General features: G+C 39.3%; 1 protein-coding gene and 1 long non-coding RNA gene across 3 annotated transcripts in view; one reads left to right on the top strand and one right to left on the bottom strand.

Moving 5' to 3' along the window:
* LOC118469648 (uncharacterized) overlaps window positions 1–23,694 on the bottom strand; it is an 88,651-nt gene that overhangs the window by 51,465 nt on the left and 13,492 nt on the right. The window lies entirely within an intron of this gene.
* On the top strand, window positions 15,257–21,977 carry LOC111580683 (uncharacterized). 2 transcript variants are annotated; one of them, XM_055007287.1, is made up of 9 exons: window positions 15,257–15,419; window positions 15,757–17,767; window positions 17,917–17,988; window positions 18,319–18,393; window positions 18,745–18,807; window positions 19,205–19,273; window positions 19,791–19,892; window positions 20,418–20,522; window positions 20,899–21,977. In XM_055007287.1, the coding sequence occupies exons 1-9, from the start codon at window positions 15,405–15,407 to the stop codon at window positions 21,132–21,134; spliced, it is 2,748 nt and encodes a 915-aa protein (XP_054863262.1). In that variant the 5' UTR covers window positions 15,257–15,404; the 3' UTR covers window positions 21,135–21,977. The 2 variants fall into 2 exon arrangements, with proteins under 2 accessions (XP_054863262.1, XP_054863261.1); XM_055007286.1 differs by lacking the exon at window positions 15,257–15,419 and having other exon boundaries at window positions 15,453–17,767.

Here is a 23,694-nt window from a genome sequence, read left to right as displayed (position 1 = left end):
TATTGTCAGACACACTTCATGCAGTCTTTAAGTGAGTCTCTTGTCATGCAAAAACACAGATACACAATCGATATATGTGCAGAAAGGCACAGACTTATGTGCATGCTGCCCACAAAAAGCACCACTAATTCTCACCAATGTGTGCATGCTATGACGTGTGCACCCACCTAAACACACAACAGCTAGTCAACAATTCATTTGTCTTATAAGTATACTTATGATGTACACTGAGCAAACCTCAAACCTTTAAAAGATGCATTGGAAAAATGTACACATATATATATATTATTTATATATTATTTGCTGAAATGTAAATGGGCCAAACGTCTAACATCTGTATGCAATAGCTGTATTTCTACTTTAGAACAACATCAAGCCGCTATACTGGGTTTCACAGCAGCACTCATTTGCAATAAAGGCACATTTCTAATATCAGAGTGCACGTTCTGAGCAAGTGACCAAGTTGAGGTGTGATCTGTTATTTAGACAGGTTGGATGCACTTCCTCACAGCCTGAAATTTCCCCCGGGGGCTCTCTTCCATTTCTCACTGTCATGGATTTGAATCTTTTTACCACTGAACTCTTACAATTACTGAACATTCATCACTTGCCTACCTTCTTAGCTACCTAGATACTGTATGGAGACCAGAGATATGGGACAGACTGGTGCAGACGGGAATACCAAGTAACACTGCTGCTAACATAGCAATGAATTCTCAATATCCTTGGACGGCAGGGATCTTTTTTTTCGTCTTGTTTTGGTGTATATGCTTTTCCAGCTGTGTAAAAATTTGGAGAGGTTTGATCTCCAATATTTATCTTCACTGGTTTACTTTAAATGTTGATATTACACGCTACAGATTATTGGGTCGAATACTTAACCAGTTTTGGGGAATTAGTTATTTTGACCTTGTCCCAATGTTATTTTTTGCAATACTGCTGGGAAAACAAGCAAAATTATATTAATTATTTAGGTAAACTACGGTCATATCTTAACTGATTTCCCTTTAAACTGTCACAAGTGTATAAATTGCACAAAATCATGTGCTGATTGATGTCAAAACTGCAAATGATGAACGTATTACTAAAAAATCAGTAACAAAAAGAAAAGCTTGAGTAGATGTAAAACAATCATACAGTTTATTTTGGATAAATAACCCAACAGTAACAGGGAAAAGTGATGTCTGTCAAAATAAATGTGCAATATAGTCCTGGGTTTTACACACTGGATACCAAATATGATCAAATCTGACCTTGTGATTTTCATAGTGTACAGGTTTTTCATGTTCAGTCATTTTGTGATTTGTTTTCCTCCCAAAGAAAGGGGAAAAAAAACCTATAAATCATCTAAACTCAAAATGCTCTTTGGTATCATGCATACCTCAAAACAGCCACTATGACTTACGGCCACATGCCACTGTATATATGTGCAGCCTCCCCTTTATGAATAAAAGGCCTGATCTGTGAGGTGAGAGGATGTGCCCCCATGGCTCTCCAAGTCACCCCCTCCAGTCCCTTGTGTTACTCATGCTCACTTGTAGAAGTCCCTTAACACTAGCCCAGAAAGCATCAATATATTATAATCTCATCACCTGTCCATTTATACAGGTGTCACCCTGCCCCGCAACTTGATTTCCAGGAGGGCAGCAGTTTTTCCTGTGGCAGCGATTGAAGTCATGGCATTATTATCAGGCAAAATGTATTCATGATAGCAGTGGTCCGAGTGCCCTGCGGGCTTTGTAATATAATACCAGACCTCTTTATCAAATTTAACAGTTTATTGGAAACAGCTTGTACACATGATTTAGGCACCGGTCGCTACGGCAAAGGCTGCGGGTATCCTCCTAACACACATCAGCTCCACACACTGCCGAACGCACACATTATGAAAAGTCACAAGCACACCCGTTCACAGCGACAGTCAAACACGTACACATTTAATCACACATCTCTCCCCCCTCCACTGCCTTCTCTGCAGAGCCTCCTCCTCCTCTCCCCATCATATCTAATGCAAACCTCTCACTGGATGGGGCAGCCTTTTTCTGTGGAGGTCTTTTGTGCGCTTTTGTTGTTTGTTTTCTCTGAAGAGCAGCGCGATAACAAAAGCGTGGCGTGACGTGACAAATGGACTTTGTGCCCCGCAGCCAGATTTAAGTGATAGGTTACTGAATGGGAGCTACCCTCCTATCTCATTTATATATACACACACATATAAACAAATGGACACATGGGTGTACACTCTGACACTTGTAAGTGTGAGTTAAAAATGCAACTTTTATTCACAATTTTATTTAAATTCAAATTTTTCCTTTCATAAACCCTCTATCAATCCTCCTGTCATGGACTATATGTGGTGTGTGTGTGTGTGTGTGTGTGTGTGTGTGTGTGTGTGTGTGTGTGTGTGTGTGTGTGTGTGTGTGTGTGTGTGTGTGTGTGTGCATACAGTATATATTTGTATATGAGAATAAAATAAGATGAAGTTAGTGACTTGTTTTATTATTCTTGTGTGGGACCAAATTACCATCTCGCATTTCCCATATATCTTTACCACCAAATGAACTGCAGTATTGTCTCATTAAAAAGGGTAAAGTCATGCAAACAGCTTCTTCTTCAAGTCAACCAGGCTGTATTAAGTGCATCTTTTAATATCTATTTCATGAGACTATGAAAATGTTGTCAATCAATAAGTAAAGAGGCATAGTTAAAATGTTATCCTTACACCTAAGTTAAATAATTTATCTACTGTTTGATATTATTGAGTCCAGGAACAAATTAAATACAGCACAGCAATTCCAGCATCACAATATCCTCAAAATAACTAGTCTTCCTCTCCTCTTTAAGATCTCCTATGAGAACGGTAAATAGAAACCATCAGTTGGCCGGCTAATGATTTAAAGGGATGGTCAGAGGTCGTACCCAGCTGTTAATGTTCCCTTTTAACAAAAACCACGTGCGGGATCTGTCCAATCGGAGCGAGTCTGGAAGTCACCTGGGACCTCCGTATGATCTGTCTGGTTGAGATTACACTGAGGAAGAGCAGAAGCTGAGAAAACTGATGTCTGTGTGTGGATATGTGTGTGTTTTAAAAGTGTGTGTGCAAAGAACAGATCAGTCAACTGCCTTTGAAAGTTTCTGAATATACACTGTCTTTTTACGTCCACTTGATATTTGATTTTTCCCTTAATATTTTTTGCATCCTTTCCAGATATTATAAGTGATTTACATTTTATTACATTGTGTTTTGAGTCAGTAAAAAAGTTGAAAATATATGTAAATATGCTGGTTAGTATCTGTCACTGCAGTTAATCAGAGTAAAAATGTGTGTAAACATCTAAAATCAACCTGTAACATGATAAACATGAGAAAACTAGCATGCTATTTCAGGTTGTGACTCCATCATCTGCTTACTTAATGTTCAAATTGGGAGTCTCTTCTCCAAAAATGAAATCAGTCTCACTGAAAATAATGGAAAATTACTGGAGCTCCAGATTTACCAGAGTCTAGCCTCTGGATATGAAAGTTAACATTCTACCCCGCTTATATTTGTTGGCAAAATTGCCATATTCAGAATACTGGCTTAAAATTTTGCAGCACGCCACAGCTTAAAGCTTTTTGATGCGTTTAGCAACTGCAGAGCTTTAAGTATAAACATTCATTAATCCTTTCAGCCATTTCTGCCCTCAACAGGAGCTCGCTGCATGACGGAGGTTATCTGCACAAGGAATAAGCTTCAAGCATGACTGACCCAAGACCTCTGTCTGTCAAATGTAATCTTTGTCTCTATACTGTGAGTCTGTGCTCTCTTTGTTTTATCTTGTTTTCTTCCACCACCTATTCCGCTCTATTGTATTTTATTTTATTCTATTCCTGTTGCCTCTGACTAAGGCTCCCATCAGTCCTGTGGAAGTTAATTATGGGAGCCAAGCTGTTGAGAGGTTGAGGAGAAGCTTTTTTGCCTGAATACTGGATATACACCAAGTCTGGCAACGCCACCGAGCATTGTCTGCCGTGATAAAATATGGACGGAAGTGCTGCTAGGCAAATCGTTTATCAGCCAGGTTTAGCATGCACATGTTAAAATGAAAGACTGTGCTATCTGCATAGGTTGTGTGAGCTTAGTTTAGTGTAGCCAACACCGTTTGTTGTGTATAAATGGCATGCTGGCTGTCGCCCCTGTGGGACGTGATCAATCACACATTGCCTGCTTTGCTCTCTAACAGCTATAGGCAAATCTATTCAAAATATTCAAACTAACATTTCAGTCCCACCTTAACTGCATGCTTTGTTGCTTTATACTTTCTGTGCCTTTGTTTGGCACCTGTGTAACAATTTTAAAAACCTAATTTTCCTCTTGCTACTTATTACAAATTTTAATCAACTTACTGTAACTTCCCTCTAAACTCGCACCATTTTCTAACTTAGCCCTAATGCTCTATTATGACAATTAAATCTAACATATTTCTCCAACCCCGGACAAGCCATTACATGGAACATGAGCTGGCATGTTTACTCTGTTACAAAGCAGTCTTTAAAATAACTGCATGCTCAGTTTAGTCCCCCATTCCCAGTTTGCCTTAATGAGCCAGTTCAAGCTGTCAGAGTCTAAGAGAAAGGAGCTCTGATAACTGTCAGTCTGAGGTGAGTGCAGGGGAAGACAGGGATGAAGGGATAAATGGAAGGAGGGAGGAACAGACAGAGGTTTAAGGAGGTGTAGGAAGGTCAGGCACAGATTACACTGGAAGTCACCAGTGCTTCAGGCACGAAGAGAAAGAAAAGATAAGAGACAGAAATCCTACTGTTAACAGCTGGGTATGTTTTGCCTTTTTAATAATATTAACCAATCAGATTGTCCGATAGTTCACTTGTTTCTGTGCACTCATCAAACATTTGCACACAGTTGGGAAGACAAAGCCAGCAAGAAGCAATAAATCTACATATCCCTTTAAATTCACTTTAACATATCTTAATGACTTAATCATTGACCGAAACAATGTCATTCTCATAAAAAGTCAAATTCCCAGTGTTTTTGTCAATTTAAACAGGAGACCTTTAGTACATGGCTATTAACAAGTAATCACAAGAGGTGTAATAATGAAGAATGCCCTTCATTTTTGCAGAGGGCAAGGTAGACACTGGTGTCCAGCCCTTGTCTTCAGAGGAAAATATGGAGGGAACTTAGGTGTTTGATGATGCGTTTAATTCACACAGGAATACATTAATATGATAGTCAGTGGAGCGGCAAAGCCCTCAAGTAAGGTTCTCTCATTAGTATGTTTCTCTATTTTTTTAATTATTCAACAAAAAAATGAGGAGCCGTATGACAGATGTATTGGCTGTGTCAAGAAGGAATGATTTGAATTTGAATTGTGCATAAAATCGTGCAATTATGAGGCCTCATTTGTGTATGTGAACAAAATATTTGCCTCTAATGAGTATCGGCTCTGAAGCACGAGTCGAATCACGGGGTATATTTTAATGCAATATTTATTCTCTTTTCAAGGATCTGGTCACATTTTGTGTGTTTGAATGTCATGAATATTAAATATTCACACAACATAAGATGGAGCTTAAACAGTGGCCTAATAATGCAACTGGATGAGGTGGACGAGACAAAGTCTGCCACACCCCTGAGTGCCTCTGACTTCAAAAGCATACCATTTAGAGTGTGCAATGCCCCATAGAAGCCTGATGCTTGTACAAGTCATCTTGGTGGGCTATTATCTCACTTTACCATTGTCACAACTGGTTGGTCAGGCTTTCATCACACCAATAAGACAAACACCTGATCTGCACACACTGGGGTATTGTCTTCTGGGCTCTGCTTAGACAGAGAACAGGAGCTAACTGCAAGAAGACAGAGAATCATTGATGCATGCTGTACTTAATCATCCCAGAGAGAAAGTTTGGATATCTGAAATATCAACATTGCAGCAAACAAGAAAATTTTTCAGCGTCACCTAACTGGTTTTGTTCATAAATCAATACATGTAAAATAGAGCTTACAAGTTCTGAAAACTGTCTTGTTTGTGGATTCAGGAACAAAGTCGGGATTGCATTTAAAGCACATTAACGTTGTTGAGCAGTGGAGTTTATTCTTCATTATACCCTTGACCTGGTGTATTAAAAACTTATGAATATGTATTTCTTGCAAGGACTTGAAGTTCCAGATTGTCACTTACAAGAGGTCTCTCACTGATTCTCATTATTATCTCTTCTTAATTTTCCTTGACACAGTTAACCACTATAAGGTCCACTGCTTTGACTTGAGGTTAACGCCAGCCTCCTGCAAAAGGTTAGGAAGGTAATTCATTGCTTGATTAGGCTCACTCTGCAATTAATCATGCTTAAATGCATACCCTCACTGAGCGATCATTTAGGAATGATGATTAATGGAAGATATTTCTCACTTTCCTCTCCATATTGGGCAGCAGCGTTAATGTGGGTCATGCTTGGGAAAAACGCTGCGGTAACCTTCGACCACAACTGCGATCGTGCATACACACCCTAAAACAGGGGTGAAGGTCTCGTAAGTTAATTCTTTCTCGTGTTTTTGTGTGTATGTGTGTGTGTGTGTGTTCTTCGTTCCTCTTTGAAAAGCCAGCTGCAGTGCGGCGGAAGCCATTTCTGGGAAGCCGCCACGCATCAAAAATACAGGTGCAAGGTCGAGAGGATAAGTGGCGCACCTTATGGGCATGAGGGACGACGTGCGAGATAGTTGCGTGTCAGTGATTGTTGAGTCAATTAATTATTGAACTTGGCAAGAGATCAATCGTTCCAGTAAGGTGATCCCATTTCCAACTGGCAGCATATTGAGACAGTAACCTATGACAATATTAATCACTAGCACAACAGCAGGCTAATTCCCATATGTAATTAGTCTACATTTTAATTCATCGAAAACTAGCACTTTTCTAAACTCGCTTAATTATGTACTGACACTTAATTATAGTCCCCCCCTCTCTGTCCTCCCCCCTCCCCAGTTTGTTTTCAGTGCCACAGATGGAAAAACATATTTATTTTGGGGAGGAAGAGATAAAATAAAAACTCCACCTGGGAAAGGAGCGGCAGGTCTCTGCTGAGTTGTGCTGCGTCTGGTAGGAATTTACTGGATTAGCTCAGTCACAAAATGTGAGATGAACCACATTGTCAATCACCCTCAGGGCAGAGCAAGAGAGGAAGAGCTGTCAATCAAAGCGGGTCTTCAATCGTCCCATTCACATCGCCTCCTGGAATCAGTCTCTCCCGCTGACTGCTCTTTGACATTTAACGCACTAGGGCCACGAGGATGGAGAGGAAAAAAGATCCTCAGATCCTCCCTTTTCTTTCTCTCGGCCAGTCTGTCCTCAATCTGCTTCAGCAGAGGCAGATATGTGTGTTTAAAGTAATGACACTGTTCATTTAGTGTGAGACTGTGCAATAGTTGTGAGAAATAACTGCAAAGCAGACAAAAAGTCGCAGCAACTCTTGAAGTGTGGTGACAATAGACAGCGCATACAATAAAGCCTAAACAGATTGGACTTGAGCAGCAGAACTATGTGTTCTTTTCATTCTGATGAATAAGTTATAATATTGCATTGCAAGGTTGAAAACATATGACTCCCCTTAACAGCATCTATTTTGGGCTTTTCATGAGATGCATTATGAAATTCACACCGAGCTCATCAATAAAATGCATTTGCTAAAGCTCAAGCAATAAATGCACTCCATTTACCAACAGAATCCATAAAAAATAGAAAAATACAACACAGAAAAAACAGCTGCTAATCTGCCGAACAGATAATACCTTCCTCCTCTGAAAGATGCTGCGGGATGAAAAATCCTGCTGCAGTTTGTTGTCGTTTTTATGTGTTTTCTCTCCTCTTGTTTGTATTCCGGGGCAGTTGCCTGGCTTCGAGTGAGGTATACAGAGTCATTGCTCTTTTGGCTCCAGTCCTGACACCTCGTGCCCTCAAGTGTGGACTCCTTAGTCGCGATCTGATCAGCATCTTTATAGTTTATCAGCCTTGGGGTTCAATTTTGGCTTGGATGCTTTTACAAATGAACGCAATCACTGGTGAGCCTTCGCATCCTGATTGCATTGAGAGAAGCGGGTGGAGGAAAGTTTAGTGGATTACCGTGCCACTTGAGGATGGAGCACAAACACACCGAGGCAGCCACAGAGGGGGCCGCCTCAGCCTCCCTCCCCTGCCTGGGCTATTGGCACTCGCTGCTTGTACTCTGTCTTATTTCACTAAAATAATATAATTGTCTCCCATCTTATTGCTTGTAAAGCTATCTTCTGTCCGCAGGCGATGTGTGTGATCAATGTACTATCTAACAGAATCAATTCTTCTAGGAATACCTTGTGTTTGTGAAATGATCCCAGGCAGCTGCAGCAGAAGACGGAGCTTGAAGTGGGATCCTATGGTACTCGGATTAGTTTAGTGACTTGGACCCTCCAGTTCACTCTGAATGGTATGGCTCTTTGCCCATTTCTCATGTTGTTCACTGTGTGTGTGTGTGTGTGTGTGTGTGTTTGTACGGCTATCATAGTGAGGACAAGTGTGAATTTTTAACCCTTGGAGTGAGGACCAAACTACAAAGTGAGGACATTTAGGCCGGTCCTCACTTTATTTTCACTGCAATGGCTTCCAGAGGTCATATCTATGCTTCTGACAAAGTTTCAGACTGGTCCTCACAAAAATAGTAAATCCTAAAAAAATACACACACTTTGGTGTGTGTATATTTTTTGAATACACACACTTTTTACTCTCTATTGCCCCCTACTGTACTGTACCCAAGTGAGAAAATTCGTTTTCCCACTCTCTAGCGGCCTCTAAAGGCCTGAGCCAGAAAAATATATTTTGCTCTCTGGCTCCCTCTTTGGTCATTGCAGTTACTGCAATGGCCTGAACCAGAAAAATATGTTTTGCTCTCTGGCTCCCTCTTTGGTCATTGCAGTTACTGCACCCAAGCGACCGTAAAAATAGAAGGAGACAGGGGGTTTAATTCAGTGAAGTACATTATGTGTAATGTCATGGTAGTTTAGTATTTGAGTCTCACTTTACAAATAATGACAAAGAATTTGAATTTAATTGACTTTCATAATAATGAGTCTTATAACCTGAAACCTCTTTCAATGTGAACTGCTTCACTTTTGCATTTCTGATTTGTGTTTGTTCTTCATGTGTAGGCTGCCTGTGAGAAATGTCTGTGACCTTATGGCCTATCAGACAGCATATAAAGGAGGTTTCATTCTCTGTTTTACTTCTCTGCACAGTCGGTGCACAACAGAAGCGTTCAGAATCTGCTTTATTGTCACTATACACAGGATAATGTAATTATTAGTGGCATTTTTTCAAATAAATCATAAAATTTAAGCACAAAATAAATACACAGAGTATGAGAGTATGAAAATATAAATAAGGAATTTGAATAATTTCTGATCACATTACACTACCATTATCACTAAATGGTTGGTGTTTCAAACTCTGGTGTATCCTGAAGGGAGAAGTACATTTTCCCTTTTAGAGTATTTACACAGTACTCCTATTATTTAACCACATTATGACCACGTACTATTACAGTTGTGCTCATAAGTTGCTGTTTTGCAGCCTCAGGCACAGGGAGGCTTGTTTGGGTGCATGGCATCATGAAAAAGGAAATTATGCTGACAGTTTGAGGGATAATATCAAGAAATCTGCTCTTAGTCTGGGCTCAGGTTGTCAGTGGATCTTCCAACAAGACAAGGACCCAAACCAAACATCAGAATTGGTCCAACAGTTGTTAAAGGACACCAAAACCAAGGTCCTGGAGTGGCCCGCAGAGAGCCCAGTTCAATCCAAGCATCAGAATGGGGACGAAGGAGGATTTAAGTGACTTTGAACGTGGCATTTTTGTTGGTGTCAGACAGGCTGGTCTGAGTATTTCAGAAACAGCTGATCTACTGGGATTTTCATGCACAACCATCTCTAGGGTTTACAGAGAATGGTCCAAAAAAGAGAAAATATCCAGTGAGCGGCAGTTTTGTGGACAAAAATGCCTTGTTGATGTGAGAGGTCAGAGGTTCGAGATGATAAAAAGGCAACAGTAACTCAAATAACCACTGGTTACAACCAAGGAATGCAGTATACCATCTCTGAACCACAACATGTCTAGCCTTGAAGAAGATGGGCTATAGCAGCAGAAGACCACACCAGGTGCCACTCCTGTCAGCTAAAAACAGGAACCTGAGGCTACAATTTGGACAGGCTCACCAAAATTGGACAAAAGAAGATTGGAAAAACTTTGCCTGGTCTGATGAGGCTCCATTTCAGCTGCAACATTCAGATGGTCAGAATTTGGCGTGAACAACATGAAAGCATGGATCCATCCTGCCTTGTATCAAAGGTTCAGGCTATTGGTGGTGGGCTGTAATGGTGGGGAATATTTTCTTTTCACACTTTGGGTCCCTTAGTACCAACTGAGCGTTGTTTCAACACCAGTCTACCTAAGTATTGTTGCTAACCATGTCCATCTCTTTATGATCACAGTGGACCATCTTCTGATGCTACTTCAAGCAGGTAATGTGCCATGTCACAAAGCTCAGATAATCTAAAACTGGTTTCTTGAACATGACATTGAGTTCACTCTTCTCCAGTGGCCTCCACAGTCACCAGATCGTATTCCAGTAGAACCTTTGTGATGTGGTGGAACAGGATATTTGCATCATGGATGTTCAGCTGACAAATCTGCATCAACTGCATGATGCTATCATGTCAATAATAAAAATCATCATTATCCTGCCTGGTGCCACTGTCAAGGCCACAGAAATGGACAGGCTAGCAGTGATGTGCACCAAGAAGAGAAAGCTGAGTTTAAACACAGCTTCTCTCCATCAGTTTTTGACCAATGAGATTGTTGCACATTCCATAAAGAGACTCTGTATACTGTAAATTTCATCCATTCCTGGGAAGACGGCTACAGATAAACATTTTTGTTCACAATAGTCCTCTGAACAGTAACAGTCCTTGATGTCAATCTACTTGGCATTGTAGAATAAACAATTTTAACTGAGAGAAGTTGCCTGTCTTCTGTCTCAAAAAATTAACATATTCAACATAAGATAAGATAATCCTTTCTTGCTCCCCACGCCAGGGGAAATGTACATAGTTACAGCAACAACATTTTTACAGCAGCAATAAACATATGTATAATAATAATAATAATAATAATAATAATAATAATAATAATAATAATAATAATAATAATAATAAATGTACAAGGATGAAAAATGAAAATTAATACAGTATTAGTATACTGTTGACAACAGCAAAATAATGTGGCTTGGAAAGTAAATGTAAAAGTGGAAGATGCAGCAATATAAATATTGCTGTACAAATTTTATCATGGTTTGAGATGATGCTGACAATATGATATGTCTGGTTTATGTTACCATCCAACCATCCAAGACTGCAGCCTGAGTCAAAAAGCAGCAGAGTGAATATTGTGTGTGTATGTATGTATGTATAACAGAGCAGCAGGGTGAATATTGTAGTTTAGGCTGAATATTCTAGTTTAGTCCAAATACTACAGCTTAGGCTGAATGCTGTAGTTTAGGCTAAATACTGTAGTTTAGGCTAAATACTACCGTTTAAGATGAATACTGTAGTTTAAGCTGACTACTGTAGTTTAGGCTGAATATTGCAGTTTAGGCTGAATATTGCAGTTTAGGGTGAAAATTGTAGTTTAGGCTGAATACTATAGGCTGAATATTGCAGTTTAGGCTGAATATTGCAGTTTAGGGTGAATACTGTAGTTTAGGCTGAATACTGTAGTTTAGGCTGAATACTGTAGTTTAGGCTGAATACTGCAGTTTAGGCTGAATATTGTAGTTTAGGCTGAATATTGTAGTTTAGGCTGAATATTGTAGTTTAGGCTGAATACTGTAGTTTAGGCTGAATACTATAGTTTAGGGTGAATACTATAGTTTAGGCTGAATATTGCAGTTTAGGCTGAATATTGTAGTTTAGGCTGAATACTGTAGTTTAGGCTGAATACTGTAGTTTAGGCTGAATACTATAGTTTAGGCTGAATATTGCAGTTTAGGCTGAATATTGCAGTTTAGGCTCAATATTGCAGTTTAGGCTGAATATTGTAGTTTAGGGTGAATACTGTAGTTTAAGCTGAATACTGTAGTTTAGCCTGAATACTATAGTTTAGGGTGAATACTGTAGTTTAGGCTGAATACTGTAGTTTAGGCTGAATACTATAGTTTAGGGTGAATACTGTGGGTCAGAGAGTTTTGTGTTTCTGCAGCTCAGCCTTCACTAATGGCCCATCATGGGGAGGGGTTCCCCCCTGCACCTTCACTGCTGCTGCCTCTCCAGTCTTCACTTCTTCACTTTTCTGCAGGAACCTGCCCTTCCCCCACCTTTCAGTTAAATATGTTTGATTGAGTTTTTTGTTTAAAGAAGTTAAAGTTTTGAATACACAGCTTTAACTCATAGCTGAATCTGTTCCCTCTGCAGTGTTGTTACTGTTACTTCACAAAAAAAAACTAACAGAGATAATTGGGTGTAAGTAGTTAAACTTTACTTTAAGAGAGGAATTTTACTGTTAACTTTCAGATTTGACAGTTAATTCAGTGAGTTTCCAGCTCTGCAGCCAGTAAACAGTGTATACATGCTGAGGTGAATGCTGCTGTTTAGGGTGAATATTGTGAGCAGTTTCTGCTGCTCCTTAAGTGGTGGCTGATGGCCCATCAAGGGGAGGGGCTCCCCCCCGCACCTGCACTGCTGGTTTCAGGGTGAGGCTCCCCTCCTCCAGCCTCCCATGAACAGGAACTGGCCCTGCAGAGACATTTGGTGTGGAGCAACCTGCAGGACTAACGCTGAAGAGGAGACTTGTGGAATTTAAACTCTTTAAAGGCGATTTTCAGAAACGGCGTTCAAAGGTAAGACTGAAAGCTCAGATTTCTGCTTTTACTGGTCTGTTGCTGCTGTTAATGTTGCACTATTTTTCATGGAAGAAACGTATCATATTCGAGAGTTTTTGTTGTAAAACGGTGTTGTTAACTTCAGTTAAGTTGCAGTTACTTATAGCTGCTACTGCTACGTAGTTTTTTTGTATTGTAATGTGAGTTTTTAAGCAAGATTGAACTGACCCAGACCTATAATCAATATAGTAGAAGGGGATTTTAAATTTGACGAGATGTTTCTATATTAACCGGCGCAGCTTTTCTACTGTTTACGGTATTTAGCAGCTCCGAGGAATGAACTATGAAGGCAGTTTAACATAGTCAGGCTTTATTTTTGGAATTCGGCATGACAAAATCTAAAACCTGTCAAAGTTAACAGGTATGAAGGTGGTTTTCAACTTTCTTTGTTAGCTCAGACTTTCTGCTTCAAACTAGTCCACACACATAAGAACGTTTAAGGAGACGAGATGCTTCTATATTAACCGGCGCAGCTTTTCTACTGTTTACGGTATTTAGCAGCTCCGAGGAATGAACTATGAAGGCAGTTTAACATAGGCCTTATTTGTAGAATTCAGCTGGACAAAAACTAAACCCTCAGTCAGAGTTAACAGGTATGAAGGTGATTTTCAACTTTCTTTAACGTATCATTTGACTCATTTTCTGCACTAAATGAACCGATGCTGTTCAGCTGCTTCAGTCAACAGGTTGTTTTAAGACCAATGAAGAACATAAACATTTATGATGATAAAAAGCTGCAACTGGAAATGATCTAAGAGGAATGGTGGTAGAAATCTGTTAAACATGCCTAATGAATATATTTTATCGATGAATGCAGCCAATTTAACAGATATAAGAACATGATATTGTGACATGATATTATTTAACAGATAACAGAACATAATATTGTACGGGAGTGCATGTAAGTCTGACACTGTCTCATAATGAAGGAAATCACTTTAATTTGTGGACAAATCAGAGTGAAGCTAACGTTACTGGTTGAATATTCTCTGTAATGAATACTGATAAATTGATGTTCTAACCAGTGTTCCATCAGCTGCAATACCAGCTGCGGAAACAAACTTTACAGAAAATCAGGACGAAACATATTTATATGATTTCTGCATCACCAACTGCATACATGTCAGTTCCCATGGCAACATGATGCATCCAATGTGTGATACTGTAACAGCTTCATTCAGTGGTTTTACCATTGTACAGATTAACAGGTTTGCAGATAAAACCTATTCCATCAGCTGAGAATCTGTTCATAAAAAATTGTCAGGAAATACTTAGTGAACGAACAACTGAATATAACTTCATCTGGACCAGGTTAGCTCCACCGCATCAGTTACCATGGCAATCTAGCTCTACAGCATCAGTTACCATGGAGATCTAACTTCATGACTACAGTTACCATGGAGATCTAGCAGGTTTAAACAGAGCCACTTTCATTGAAAACTCTGACTTTATACTCAACATAACTGCTAGCCCACTAATCTCACTTCATAGTTCAGCCCTCAGGAAAGTACAGACTCATAGCATGGGAGTTCAGCCATGAACATGATTCAGACAAAATAGTTCCAGGATCATGTGCATGAGAACGGCTCTGACACCATTCAGGCCTAGATTTAAAATCCTGGCAGGACAAGCTACAGCTCAATTCTCTCCCTAAGCAACGTCATCCTCCAGATTGGTCATCTCTGCTTCATCATTCAGAAGTCTAGCAGACAAGTGGCCTGTTTCTCCGTGGTACCTGTTACTCTCTATCTGAGCGATCACTATCAGTCAATTTTAACTGCATCTTTTTCAACTGGGAATGACATGTAGCACATATCAGTTTGGGGCTCTTTTAAGTCTAGATGATTCAAAACCACTGATAGTTTTAAGCTATGTAGAAAAAAAACATAAGATAAATAGATAAACTGCCAAAACCTTTGACACGTAGCACAACACTGACTACGTATTATGCTAGTGGCAACAAATGTTGTCATGCTTATGTTTACTCTCCTTATGATCAAAAGATGCATGCAGGTATAAAATTCTCATTACATATCAGTAGTAGACCCTTTTAAAACTGTATGTACAAAATAGCTTATTTATATCTGTTAATTAAGGTATTTAAATAAATTCTTCTTGTACAAGTTTGAGGCAGACATCTCCTTCCATCGGTGCAGGCAGGAAGTAAAGAGGCCTAGTCATGTGACCATTCACACTAGTTACATGACACTGATGCAATATATATATATATATATATATATATATATATATATATATATATATATATATATATATATATATATATATATATATATATATATATTTTATGTGTGTGGTAAATGAAACCAACATAGAACATGCTACATATTGTTGTCTGTGACTGGAATGATTTTTTGAACGATGTTCAATAGATAACAAGTAATACGTTTTCAATCTTCCTTTTGGCGTTAGGTCAAGGAAGCAACAGCTATGATGCAAACACAGGTACGTGCCTTTATAAAACCTTTACTGTATCCAGACTGAGTGAATGGGACATTGCTTAATATGAACTGTTTTGCTTCCTGATGTTTTCCTGATCAGTTTAAAGAGAGGAGATGTGCACACTTGGACATGTTAAATAATGCTGCTCTGAATATTGACATTTTCTTAATTATTATTTGTTACATTATTACAACTTTTATTACTTTAAAGTTTACTTCACATAATATCAGTGAATATCAGAGTGGAATAATCCATTTTTTAAAAAAAGAATAATGATAACTCTGAAGCTCCACATGCTCAGTGAATTTGATTTCTCCTGATTATGTTTTTTTACCTACAGATGGAGTGTGACTCAGACTTGTGTTCATCAGAGAGTGAATGCAGTCAGACAGGATTGGACACAGAATACCTTCCACCTCAGAGACCAGCACCATCCAGTGATGAGGAAGATTTGAAAAGTGCAAGCCAATCCAAGAAACGGTCCAGTGAAGAAGCGGTCAAAGGTTCAGACACAAGTTCAAGCAACAACGATGATGAACAAAGAGGCAAGTGTAGCTTGCAGAAGCAAAAGGATCCAAAAACCAATCTGAAAAGGAAGAAAAAGAAACAAAATGGAAACCAAAAAGTTAAAGTGAATGTAACTGTGACTGTAAAAACCTGTACAAAAAGAGAAGACAAGAAAAGAGTATGGGACAAAAAGCATTACTGCTTCTACTGTGGCAAACCAAATATAAAGATGGCAAGGCACTTACAAAGAAAGCATATGGACCTGAAGGATGTAGCATATGCCTTCAGCTTTCCTTCAGGATCAAAAGAAAGAAAGGTTCTACTGGAACAACTGCGAAATAAGGGTGACTTTAAGCACAATGTCAAAGTTCTGGAAAAAGGCAAAGGTGAATTAGTGACATGGAAGCAGCCTTCTGAAAAGGCTTCTGTTCAGGACTACTTGCCTTGCTCTTTTTGTTTTGGGATGTTTGCAAAAAAAGATTTGTGGAGACATCGGGCCTCTTGCAAATGTAAAGAATTATATATGAAAGAAGACACAAAAAACACAAGAGGAAGAGTACAAAGTCATGCTGCACGTCTGCTGCCAATAGCAGCTTCTTCAAATGGATGTCAGGATATCATCAACAACATGCGACAAGATGATGTGTCTTTTCATATCAGGAGTGATCCTTTGATCTGCAGATATGGAGAGTCACTGTATGCTAGACACGGCCGTATGAGGTCCAGGCACCAGTACATTTCACAAAGAATGAGGGAACTCGGTCGATTCACGTTGGCCGCCAAAAAAATGGACAAGACTGTGAGGGGGCTGGAAGATCTATGTGCACCATCCAAATTTCAGCTTGTTGTCAGTGTAGCTAAGAGACTCACTGAGTTTAGTCCAGGCAAAAATGAGTATGGAAAGCCTTCAACAGCAGTCAGAATTGGATTTTGTCTGAAAGGGGCAGTGGATGTCCTGATTGGGCAGACTCTCATCAATGATGATGACCTGGCAGAGAAAAGGGCGAAAAAATTCTTGGAACTTTTGGAAAAAAACTGGAAGAACAGTGTTTCTGTCAGTGCTCACCAAACCATCCAAGAGAAGAGATGGAACAAGCAAGATGACATCCCCCTCACCAAAAATGTGATGACTCTGAGGGATTATCTCAGGATGGTGGAGGAAAAAGCGAGGGGGGAGCTGATGCAGCAGCTGAGTCTAGCAGCGTACAAGGCATTAAATGAAGCGGTCCTGGCACAGGTTATTGTCTTTAACAAGCGGCGTGAAGGGGAAGCATCACGCTTGACTCTTGAAGCCTACAAGAAAGCCAGCGCAAGTCCTATAAATGAAGACATTTATGAAACACTGTCGCCATTAGAGAAAGAGCTGAGCAAGTCACTAACACGCATTGAAGTCCGTGGAAAAAGAGGAAGGAAGGTGCCTGTGTTCTTCACAGATAGAATGAAGGAATCCATTGACTTGTTGATTAAAATAAGAGATGAAGCTGGAGTACCTGCTGAAAATCCATATCTCTTTGCAAGACCTGGTGTGAACACAAACATACGTGGATGTGACTGTCTGCGAAAATTCGCAGAGGAAAGCAAAGCAGAAAACCCTGAACTCTTGAGGTCAACTAAGCTACGAAAACAGGTTGCAACACTCTGTCAGCTTCTGGATCTCAGCGAACAAGAGCTGGAACAAGTTGCAAGGTTCATGGGCCATGACATCAGAGTACACCGCGACTTTTACAGACAGACTGACAAAACTTTTCAAATTGCCAAAATCAGTAAACTTCTGTTTGCCATGGAACAAGGCACGGCCACCTTATCGGGAAGGAACCTCGATACACTTGATCCTTCTGCTTGTGGTATTTATGCTCCTTTAGTCCTGCTGAACACCTTTCATCTAACTACAACATACAGCTGAGCAACTTGAGTAGTACAGTAGAGCTATTTTTATTAGCAATAGTCTTTGTAAGAGGACATATATATATATGACTGCTGTTTTCTTTCATAGGTAAAAATCCTGTACCGACTTCTGAAAGTGTCCAGCAGAGGAAGAGGAAACATGGTGAAGAGGTGGATGAAGGTAAGCACGCAGTTCATATTAGAAGAATAGTGCATTATAGCAAGATGATCGATCGATGTTATTCACTTCACCTGTCAGTGGTCATGATGTGGCTGACTGGGGTGTGTGTGTGTGTGTGTATATATATATATATATATATATATATATATATATATATATATATATATATATATATATATATATATATATATATATATATATATATGTGTGTGTGTGTGTGTGTGGTTAAAGACTTGTTTCAGTTTTTTTGTCCTCCCTCTTGACCTACATTATTGACCTTTCATTGACTGCAGAGGATGAGGAATCACTTTGTGTTCTGTTGTTTTTCAGATGGAGGTTCTGACCTCTCATCCCCCAAAAAGAGACATGAGCCCTGCAGTGAGAATGAGAATTCACATTTGGATGGTGAGTGACAGAGTTTATTATCAAAGTTGATTGTACAGTTAAAACATTAAGTGTACAGATTTACTGTCTTTCGGTAATTTACCCTACATCAGTTGTAAATCAAGTCTATATATCACAGCTCTGCTCACCATTTTATTGTCTAGTAATCATTTCATTAAGCTGAGCATGACAATGTAGATAATCAGTGAGTGCAGACAAAACAAAAAGGGTTCATGCAGGCAGACAAAAGATGTTAAAATTAACAGGTCAACACCATGAAGACAGATAAAGGTCATAAATACTAAAATAGAGTCATAAATGCTATAGGTATGTTATGTTTTGTTTGCTTTTGTTTTCCATGTGGTGGTTCAGAACTCTCATCCCCTGAGAAGAGACGTGAGCCCTGCAGTGAGGACAGGAATTCAGATTTAGATGGTGAGTGAAATGGCTTCATTATGTTGCATACCACAAATAATTTTCTTCGGCAAAGGACCCTGTTGGTTGTTTCTATACTTCAGTTAAAAGAAGAGCACTAGTTTACTGGAGTGTATGAAGTACAAATTTCATCCTTTTTGTCAGTACAGTTTGACACTTCCATACAGTTATGTGAGGGATGTTCCATCACAGTAAATATTTAGTATGCCATTGAATGTTAAATTATTGTCCTGTCCTGCTGCTTACAGTTTTGACCAAAGAAATTAAATGTTAGCAGCCAACTGTCCGGTTGGTGGGAATCAGCTTTTACAGTCAGCACCTGATTACACATGAACCCTGAGTAGCCACAATACTTGAGATTTCTCTAACAGGTGCTAATGTCTGTCACCTGTTGTAGATCGGAGTCCAGAAACGAAGAAGAAGAGGGAAAAGAGAGGGAAACACACCAAGACTGTGGAAGCAACCGGTAAATTCTTTAAACCTTCAAAGCTGTCTTTAAGGACTTTCTGTGTGCAAAAGGTTTGCAACAGAAACTGCATTCATGTCCCTTAGAATTTTGATATGAGGAATTCTGGAGCAGTCAGATTGTGTATATACACAGACATGAAATAGTTGAGATATGTGTTAATGAATTATTTTATTCCTCTTTAACCAAAGATCAAAGATTTCAATAAAGCTGCACATTCATTGTAGCAATACCAGGTTTGTCTAACTACTCAGTGGTTGTAAGGGCCTGGTATAGTCTGGAAGTGATGTCAGCTCATGCCCTCTGATGTAAACTATCATGAATCCGTGTAACTTATTACAATTATGAGATGGATGTTCCATTACAGAAAGATATTCTGTACTTTTTAATAGTTGTCTTCTAGTAATATCCTTGTGAAGAAGTGGTCCTGCCTCTCAATTTTAGCATGTTATCAGTTAACTGAATGCACGTTGTCCCTCAGATTTTATTAACAGGTGCTAATGTTTGTCTGTTACAGTTGTTGCAGTAGATCAGAGTCCAGGAACAAGACAGAAAGCCTCACAGAAGAAGAAGAAGATGAAGAAGAGAGGGAAACACACCAAGACTGTGGAAGCAACCGGTAAATTCTTTAAACTTTCAAAGCTGTCTTTAAGGACTTTCTGTGACTATGTGTGCAAAAGGTTTGCAACAGAAACTGCATTCATGTCCCTTAGAATTTTGATATGAGGAATTCTGGAGCAGTCAGATTGTGTATATACACAGACATGAAATAGTTGAGATATGTGTTAATGAATTATTTTATTCCTCTTTAACCAAAGATCAAAGATTTCAATAAAGCTGCACATTCATTGTAGCAATACCAGGTTTGTCTAACTACTCAGTGGTTGTAAGGGCCTGGTATAGTCTGGAAGTGATGTCAGCTCATGCCCTCTGATGTAAACTATCATGAATCCGTGTAACTTATTACAATTATGAGATGGATGTTCCATTACAGAAAGATATTCTGTACTTTTTAATAGTTGTCTTCTAGTAATATCCCTGTGAAGAAGTGGTCCTGCCTCTCAATTGTAGCATGTTATCAGTTAACTGAATGCACATTGTCCCTCAGATTTTATTAACAGGTGCTAATGTTTGTCTGTTACAGTTGTTGCAGTAGATCAGAGTCCAGGAACAAGACAGAAAGCCTCACAGAAGAAGAAGATGAAGAAGAGAGGAAAACAGAATAAGTCTGTGGAAGAGGGTGTTCTGGGTAAGTTCTTCAAAAACATAAACAGTCCAGAGTGTGATTAATTGAGCAATTAGCTTTTTTGTGTTCATGCTCTGTGCTCATTTAATTTGAAATGAAGCATCAGTTACTACTACTACTCTTAAAGTGCCAAGCTATAATTTATTATTGTTAATAATAATAGTAGTAATAATAATAATACATTTCATTTGTATAATGCTTTTCAAAACACACAGACATTTTACATATAAAATCAGTGAACATTAATATAGAGGAGCATCCATCTGCTTCTATATGTCAATAACTGTGTGACTACACTGTACTTCAAAACTACAGTTATGTGTCATCTGTGACTGATTTTGAAGGCATTCTTTGTCTTTTCTGTCTTTGCTGTTTGTAGAGAAACCTGTTTTAAAGGTGAAGAGACCGTGGAGTGACGCTGAAAGGAGTGCGGTACATAAACACCTTTCCAATTTTATGGCAGAGCGACGAGTTCCAGGGAAAGAGCCCTGTCTGCATTGTCTTAAAAAGGAGAGTGCCTTGGATGGAAGAACCTGGAAGGACATAAAGAACTTTGTGTACAACACAATAGTAACTTTGAACCGCAGGTCTGTTCGGAAGAAACTGGCACTTTGAGGATCTTCAGTGATCAGTACAATACATGTTCTAGTTATCAATTTAATAATTAGCACTTTCATGCTTGTTGATGCTGTTTGGATTGTTCTGCATTTTTGTAGTTCATGGCACTAAGGTGCTTGAATGTGCAATTAACATTTATTTACAGTCAGGCAATTTCAAAATGTTCACACATTTTATATAACAAATGCTTACTGAAGTATTTCCAAGGCGATACTGTAGGTTTTATTTTGTCAAACTTTAATGGCATGGGATGAACAAAAGCACCAGCTGAGTTTGAACTGACAGAAACAAATAAATACATACAGTGCTGGTCACTGGAATTTGCACAATTACATTGTGTCTTTGTGCACGTTTTATGGTCACAATATTAGTATGTAGCATTAGAATTCTGCTTGTCTATTCTCCTCAAACTGAGCAACTCTTGTCTACAACATTTAAACTTACACATTATTCAATTATTTGTCTGTGCTGTGAAATTTAAATAGTAGCAAAGTATAATTTATTTAAAGTTTATTTAAAGTAATAAGGTAGTTCTATGCTCTAACCAGAAATGACCCCAACTGCACCCCCTGCTGGGCGAACCCCATAGCACACCCTACAAAAAAGTCCTCACTTCAGTGGTAATCTGTGATTGACTATACTGATTTTTATTCTTTGTTTTTTGAGGAATCTGAGGTGATAACTGGAATCAGGGAGCCACCTACTGTCGAAATGTAACATTAATTTCCCTCTAAGTATAGCAGAAAGGGTGGTCCTCACTTCCTAGGTTAATATACACGGATCTCACTTTGGTGCCCATACAAGAATGTGTGTGTGTGTGTGTGTGTGTGTGTGTGTGTGTGTGTGCAAAATAGGCTTCCGAGGAAATTCACATTCATATTGCCAGTTATGTGCATCATCCCTTGAACATCTTCTAAGCAGTTTATTCCACTTGTAACTGCTACAGTGCAGGGGCCCCGTGAGATGTTTTCAACTGTGCTGGAAAATGGTAATAAATGTCATGTCAACTGTTGGGGAATACAAAACGGATTTCTTGAATTTTACTAGAAACAGGAGTTTGATCTTATCATTCCCCGTATATATTTGTTTGTGTGACTCCAAAGATTTACTTTGCTTATCATCAGTGTCATTGTTGACACTGTTGAATATTGTGAAATACTGCATGGGTTATCTAGAAAAAACATGTCGAATATATGTTTTCAATAAGACCAGAAAATAATGACACAACTTAATGTACTTAACATTAATATAAATTAATATTTGCCACAATCAGGGAGTGGATCAAGGAGAGTAATATGCCAGAAAACTATTACAGATGGGAGACTATGGGACTAGACCCCTCTGGAGGAGCAAACTAGAGTAAGAAAAGAATGGAATCAAACCAAAGGGAACCATTTTGGCACTTCATTTTGTTCGCAATCATCAGCGGAAATCTCTGTAGTGAAGGCAACATCTGTGGCTTTCCACCAGAATTTCATGCTTTTGCAGATTTTCTGACGTAAAATAAAAAAAAAAAAAAAAAACTAAGTCCTGCATGTGAACAAAACACCTGAGAACACACTATGACTGACATTTCTTGCATGGTGTTGTAATATGGTGTAAACTACTGGCTTGGCAAGCCTTTAGCGAAAGCAGTATCTGGGTTAATAAGGATGGAGAATTTCCCAGGAAGTACTATGGCATATTGAGTTTCTGCGCCCAGAAAAAAAAAAGGGACACTTTATGCAAATTCAGGTTCGCCCTAGCAATTGTCATTCAGTTGTTTGGTCCTGCGGTTTGATTCAATTTAGGGAAAAACAGCAATGCCAAATTGTGTCTTTCGATAACATCGCTGCAATGATTGAGTTATGCGTTATTGCATTTGTGACTTGAGTTCAGTCTGTGGCTCTGCAGTTTGAGCCTTTACCTGAGAGCAGCATGAGAAGTCGGGTCCAAAAATCCTTTCATTTCCTCTGTAAACCACATGTCATGTCCTATATTAGGTGGATAAAGGATGTATGTGCCTTCATGTCTCTGCACCTTAGATCTGGCCAGAGATTTCACCCTCCCCTTTATTTCGTCTATTTCTTCCCTTCCTCTCCTCTGTTTACTTTCCTGCATTCTCATCTTCATGCGTCTTGTTTTGTCCTTCTCTCTCTATCTCCTCTCCCCTCCTGCTCTCTCTCTCTCTCTCCCTCTATCCCACTCGGCTCTGTGTCGCTGGCCTCGGCCCATTCTTTGGGTAGCACAGGAAGTGAAACTGTAACACAGAGTTCACTGGTAATTGGCCACGGTCACGCTAACCAAACAGGAAGGAATCTGCAACTGATTAGAATTCTTCCTCCTGCAATAATACCCCCCACTCCCTCCACCCACCCATTCCCCCACCGTTACCCCCCGCCCCCACAAAATTAATTACATTCGGGGGTCTATTTCAACTATTGGTTTTCCTGTTTTGAAGCTGCATTATAAAGGGACAAATCCCAAGACAACACAGCCGAGCTAGCTTTTCAATTACAGGGAGACGGGTTAAGTCTTGAAAGGCTGAGGAAGCGCAGGCAGGCATCCACGTCTCCGT

Source organism: Amphiprion ocellaris, chromosome 22, assembly GCF_022539595.1.
Source record: "Amphiprion ocellaris isolate individual 3 ecotype Okinawa chromosome 22, ASM2253959v1, whole genome shotgun sequence".
In the NCBI taxonomy this organism is placed as follows: Eukaryota; Metazoa; Chordata; class Actinopteri; family Pomacentridae; genus Amphiprion; species Amphiprion ocellaris.
This window is presented reverse-complemented; position numbering and strand designations above follow the sequence as displayed.

What these genes read in the sequence shown, in the direction of transcription:
- LOC111580683 (XM_055007286.1), top strand. Translation starts at nt 15,739, where the DNA reads ATGTTTTTTTACCTACAGATGGAGTGTGACTCAGACTTGTGTTCATCA. An exon ending in ACTTGATCCTTCTGCTTGTG is followed by an intron (nt 17,768 to 17,916) that starts GTATTTATGCTC and finishes TTTCTTTCATAG; the next exon opens with GTAAAAATCCTGTACCGACT. An exon ending in TGTGGAAGAGGGTGTTCTGG is followed by an intron (nt 20,523 to 20,898) that starts GTAAGTTCTTCA and finishes TGCTGTTTGTAG; the next exon opens with AGAAACCTGTTTTAAAGGTG.